The following is a 5,937-nucleotide window of genomic DNA, read 5'->3' on the forward strand; positions in this document are numbered from 1 at the left end:
TTTGTAAAAGAAAAGTAACTATCCATCTAAAAAATTTCAATGAAAATATATTTAAAGAGAAACAAACAAATTCACCCAAGTTCGGTTAATTGGGTATGGACAATGAAAGACGTCACCAATCTAATAGGATTTTCAAAACTGTGTAAAAAAACAACATTAAATGTGTACTATACCATATTAAAACAGGTTTGATTGCCTTTTAGAAAAATGAAGTTATGTAGTCACGCCTTGTATATGAAAGGTCATATCGGAGTCAAATTAAGTATCCCAAATCAAATGAAGGTTTTAAACTTTAGCTAACACTCTTGGGGATCTCAACTCATCCTGGAAATTTAAATACAAAATAAATGTAGAAAGAAATAAGGCCATCAAATTAGAAGTAAAAAAAAAATAAACATTTCACATTTATAATCGAGATTGCTTTTAGGGTGATGTGCCACAACAGGGGCGTACCCAGGGGATGGGCTGGATGTGCTCTAGCCCCTTCCGAAATATCCCAAAAAAATAATTCTTTAATTTTTTGTCAAAAGCTATGGATTTTTGATTTTTTTTAAAGAAAATGTTAATTTTTAGATTTTCCCCCCAAAAGTTCCAAAAACTAAGCCCGTCCCAAAATATAATCCTGCGGACACCCTTGGCCAAGTAGAGTATAAATCAAAGAGTACATACTTTGAGGCTTACAGATTGTATAATAAAGAAATATATTTCTGAATTTTTGAAACAAGAACAGATGACAAGAATGGTTTGTGATATAAAAAGAGACATAATCCACTTGGCATGTACAAACATAATATGTATTAGTAAGTCAATACATAAAGTTACAATTAATGGAATGATATTTATATATTTCTTAGAATAATAATACGTCGGGCTTAAGTTTTTTTTTTTTTTACATTTTTAAAAAATAATATTAAATTTATGAAATTCGACAGTATTGGTATAAAAAAGGGGAGAATTTTATAATTAATTATGAGAATATTACATAGTATAGTGGAAATAGAATAACAAAAAAATATAAGTATTGTAATATATAAGTTCTGGTTTAAAAATGATATTGCAGTATTTTATATAAGACAACACAACCGTTTTTCTTTTTTATAAATATAGATTTGATAAATACAAAATTTAATGAGATCTCTTCACAGTTGTACCTCACTTTTGCTAATATTTATGACATAGTAACAAAATGGAAGAAGAGACATAGTGCAAAAAAGAGTAGAAGAGAGAGCATACAAAATGCGAATGGAAATTGATTTAAAAAAAATTAAGCTAGATTATATACAAAACTGGAATGTGAACAGATTTCCTATATGTATACAGCAATGATTCAACCAAAAATCAACTCTATGGAATTATATCATTTCATCAGGTCCCATAAATTCATTTAAAGCTGAAATTGGATTTGAAGGTTTCTTTTGAGACCCTTTTCGGACTTTAGCCCGAATTTCTTCAGGGGCATCTCTCCTCACGAGTGGCTTCTTTTCTGGAACCTAAAATGACGAGTGATAAAGATAGATTAATTAGAATAGTTCCGTGACAGAGTCTAACTCAGCATTACCTTCATTTTCCAAACAACAATAGGAGTTAAATTTAATCCAGATGCAGCAGCTTGTTTGGGATACTTTGTACTTGCTACATATGAAGCCTTAACTGTCAATACAACAGCATTCATAAGATTTTTAGCTGCCTGAATGAGGGACGTTGCAGAGTCAAGACCCGAGACAATAAGTTCACCAGATACATTTTGGACATCAGCCTTTACTTTGGAGGTAATATTCAATTGATGGCAATGAAGGGCTATTCTTTGTAGATATGCCGTCAAATCTTTTTTGGTTGAGGATTCAGGACATTGATCAGCAATTTGTCTTGCTAGTTTGTCAAGTTTTGTTCCTGCTTCAGAAATCTTTTTGGCAGCATTAATCACAGCCATAGTCGTTTGAAGAGGACCTCTACCCCGAGTAAAATCAGTCATTTCCATCATGATCATACACATATGTTTAGCCAAAACAATGATATCGTTACCCTTGTCATCCCACTTGGAAACCTCCTGATCGAACTTACTCTTCTCAAGCTTAAAAGTTTCAACTTGCTGTGCAATTTTAGCTCTGTCTTCCTCGGGGAGTTTTTTCATGGCTTCACGAGCATTTGTTATGCCTGAAATTTCAGGATATTCATCAATTTCAGTGGTCGTAGAATCTGGTCTAGGCTGATTTGAAGCTCGTTCATCCATAATTTCCCATTCAGTATCAGAGTCTACATCCTCCTCTGTACTACGATTCAGGAGTACAGCCCTTCGAATTTCCCGTACACCATCATAGACGAGTCTCGATGCATCAATAAACTCATTTTCATCAACTTTATCAGTGACAGGTGAAGGCGATGATAACATGTCCACTGCAGATTCCACTTTGTGAGCAAAATTAGGCATTACTTCCCCTCTCAAAATTCGAATTGCCTCATTCACACGTTCCGTATAAACACCGGGCTCATAGTTATCCATTTCAGCTGAAACAACGTTGCAAATACGACTTGATCGTCCTTGAATTGAGGTAGCCATTCGATCCAATCCTCCAGCATCACCTGACTGTAACGCAGCAACACAATTATTGACATCTTCGAGAATATGATTCTCAGATACGGCTAGGAAGTCATCTACAGTTGTTATATCGTCCACAGCATCTGTGAGGATACGAACATGTTCTTCCCAGGCTTCCTTAAAAACCTGTATATTTTCTTGGGCTACCTTCGACTTAGGACGCGCCGATAGGACCTTAGCAGCATTTACAACCTGAGGACATAACTTTTCGATTTGAGAGGCAGCATATTTAACCATTTTCACTCCATCTTCATTGGCACTCATAGAGCAAGCTAATTTAGATACTTCAACAAGTTTATCTGCATGATCTACAAATATTCTAGCATATTCCTCAACATCTTTTTCATTTCCCTCTTTAGCTGCGGCAATCATGACATGCAATGGAACGTTACAGTCCAAGAAGGAGTCAGACACATGATCCACTACAGCTTTGCGAAGTTGTCGACGTAAGTCCCTTGTTTTCTTTTGCATTGACTCGATAGCCCTATCTAAATTTGCAGAGGGCTGCTTTCCAGCATTAGACATATACTCAGATAATAAATCCTGCAAAGCTTGTCGAACAGAATTACACTCCGCAACAATACGATCTTTTCTTTCATCCCTTGTACAACTAGTAAAGAAATATTAAATATAGTATAATCTATCGTTTTGAATAAATAAATGAAAAAAATACCTTGCATCTGCAATAAGAGCTGCACCGGATATGATTGACTCCAATCTTTCCTCAAAACAGGGTCTAGTCCTGGATTCATTATAAATCAAAGGATTAGTGATAATAAGGTCATCAAAATCATCTAAAGCCGCAGCCAACTCCCCAGGTCCATCTCCTAAGCCATTCCATTCAGATGGGCTTTTACCTCTTGCTACGTCTGAGATCGTATTAACAGCTTCACAAACTTGCCTTAGAACATAATCTCTGTTGGCTTTAGCTGCTGCTAATTCTGGATGTCGAACATATGCTTTCGAGGCAGTAAGAAGCATCATAGAATGTTTTTTTAAAACGGCTCTTGCAGCCGCCAAGTCATCTCTCAATGCTGGATCTTTAAGTTCATATTGTCTTTTTGCAGCTTGATTCATAAGTTCGCTTGCACTTTCTCCAAATCTCTTAATACTATCCATTAATTCAGCCTGGGAACTGACGGACTTAAGCTGTAAAAACATATTCATAAATATTTAATCATCAATTAATTATGTACAGAATGAATTCCTTACATATTCTAGATCATCTTCCACTCGTCGTAGTTTTTTGAGCAACAAATGAACATCAATCATATCTGCTAATATTAAAAGCCTTGTAACGGCAGATAAAAGATTCCTGGCAGCTCTCACCTAAAATAAAATAAGATAATCTTTTAATGCCAAACTGAACTCAATTTCCACTAATTGTAAGTGTTTTTGTAGACCCTCATGTACATATGACTATACATTATTATCGAACCCTTCAAATAGTTCCTCTCGTCATATTGCTGAAGGAATATAAATGAGTATGACCTCAATAAGGGAAAAAAGTGGTTGTTAATTCGTGCGTTTAAACATTAACATGGTTAGTTAACTAGGGTAAAAAATAATGAAGAAGTAAAATTCCCCTTGCTAGAATCATATCGAAACTTGTATTGAAACTATTGATTCTAGATAAGGATATTATTCTTCGCCATGTCTCTTCAAAGCAATTTCAACTAAGGATGAATCACTAAGCAAATACACATAAAAACATTTATTCATATAATATCACTTACAAGTACGTGTTTCTTTTTCAAATGACATGTAGATAAATGATTTATTCTGCTCTTTCGAGTATTCCATTAACCTTACGAAAGTATTAAACTAAAGTCCATAACATATTCAGTTTATAAATAAGTAAAATGCATGTCCAATGTCAACATTAGAGTAGTTTAACTTTATGACTCTTATTCCTTTAGTCTTGGGAATTAGGGTCCAAGTCAATTCGAGCTTATAAATAAGAAAAACTATTTTCTTTAATTTTTAAAACAAAGAAACATGGCACACTTGGTCTAGCTATGAATTAAATCTGTTAGGGTAGAGTTACACTAATTTAGGGGGGTTGATTGGACATCCAAAGGCCCTTTTGAAGGCTCTGCAAAATGCACGCTTATAGTAGGTAAAATTGATTGTCACAATGTAGGAATTATACATTTTAATTGGAAGGGGGCATTAAATCAAATAAAGGTACTAAACGATAGTTAACATTCGTGGGTATCTTCATTAATCTCAAAATTTGAATGATAAGCCTATAATGGACTCAAATATGTCTAAAAAATATTATGAAAAAAAAAAATGAGAGAGGTTCGCGGTACTCTTTAATTTTTGGGGGGATTCGTTGGCTTTGCAAATTGCACTTATTGTAGGGAAAATGGATCCTCACAATACAAGAATGAGGAATTGACGGATCTTCTTTGAAAGGGTATATGAGGGGTAGATCAAGTTAAGGTTTTAAAATGGAGCCCCTACTGAATTCAAGTATTGGGCTGTTCTACTATTCTTGACTTATCCTGGGCTGGACTCACCATATTTCCTCTTTTGATGGATGAGCAAGGATCAGTGGCGAATTCTCTTGCGGCCGAAGACATCGTTTCGCCAGTTTGGAGCACTTGTTCCACCGCAGCGAGCATTTCCGTCTCGATATCCGGGTTTTCTTTGGCAATGAGCCTCCCTCTTTCCACAAAGTTGGCCGTGGCCTTTTCCACAGCCGCCACGAGGACATGCGCCCTTTTGGACTTTCCCTTCTTCTTCTGCGGGGACTTGCTGGAGGCCACAAGGGTCGTGACCTGCAACACAAGGGGCTCAAGCGTCTTTTCCACACTACGAGTCTTGATCTCCAGATGCTGAGGGTTCCAATGAAAGGCCACGCCTCCTTCTTCACTGCCCATGATATCGCTTGTCGGAGTCATGAGTCGTCCACTCTTAGGTACACGCCAATAGTTACAGGCAAAACTTAAGGTACTAAAGTCAGCTCAACTTACTCCTATTCTCAACTACAGTTCAATTCAAGAAGTGAAGAAGTCAATCAAATCAACCTCTTGTCTTCTTCTTCTTCTTCTCTCTCTCTCTCTCTCTCTTTTCAGTCCCCCCTTTTTTTCCTCTTTTCTTTCCTTTATTCTCAGCTAGCACTCTCGAACCTCCCTCCCCTCTTTCCTTTATTAACCCACGTACCGTGCGTCTACTTGTGCTAGCTCTATTGATTTAGACTTACCTACTTGTTATAAATTCCAAAGAAATACCGGGTGCGTAGCTGAAATCTGGACACTAACAAAAGAGAGGAATAAAACAAACTCATGAGTCATGGATCATTCCTCCCATCAGCTCACAAATTTTCTGTATTG

At 36.2% G+C, this 5,937-nt stretch overlaps 1 protein-coding gene across 3 annotated transcripts; it reads right to left on the bottom strand.

Moving 5' to 3' along the window:
- Window positions 1-684: 684 nt before the first annotated feature.
- Window positions 685-5,686, bottom strand: alpha-Cat (catenin alpha). 3 transcript variants are annotated; one of them, XM_040716079.2, is made up of 5 exons: window positions 5,122-5,686; window positions 3,809-3,925; window positions 3,270-3,745; window positions 1,559-3,206; window positions 685-1,490 (listed from the first exon to the last, which is right to left on the bottom strand). In XM_040716079.2, exons 1-5 carry the CDS (start codon window positions 5,503-5,505, stop codon window positions 1,353-1,355), a joined length of 2,763 nt encoding a protein of 920 aa, XP_040572013.1. In that variant the 5' UTR covers window positions 5,506-5,686; the 3' UTR covers window positions 685-1,352. The 3 variants fall into 3 exon arrangements, with proteins under 3 accessions (XP_040572013.1, XP_071746128.1, XP_071746129.1); XM_071890027.1 differs by having other exon boundaries at window positions 4,333-5,653; XM_071890028.1 differs by lacking the exon at window positions 5,122-5,686 and adding an exon at window positions 4,022-4,272.
- Between the last annotated feature and the right edge of the window lie 251 nt (window positions 5,687-5,937).

This window comes from Lepeophtheirus salmonis, chromosome 7 (genome assembly GCF_016086655.4).
Source record: "Lepeophtheirus salmonis chromosome 7, UVic_Lsal_1.4, whole genome shotgun sequence".
NCBI classification, from domain to species: domain Eukaryota; kingdom Metazoa; phylum Arthropoda; class Copepoda; order Siphonostomatoida; family Caligidae; genus Lepeophtheirus; species Lepeophtheirus salmonis.

Bases quoted from the DNA above. Each gene is read 5' to 3' on its own strand.
- alpha-Cat (XM_040716079.2), bottom strand. From the start codon at position 5,505: ATGACTCCGACAAGCGATATCATGGGCAGTGAAGAAGGAGGCGTGGCC. The intron at 3,926-5,121 runs GTGAGTCCAGCC...ATTTTATTTTAG, and splicing joins CCATCAAAAGAGGAAATATG to GTGAGAGCTGCCAGGAATCT. The intron at 1,491-1,558 runs GTAATGCTGAGT...TCGTCATTTTAG, and splicing joins TTGTTGTTTGGAAAATGAAG to GTTCCAGAAAAGAAGCCACT.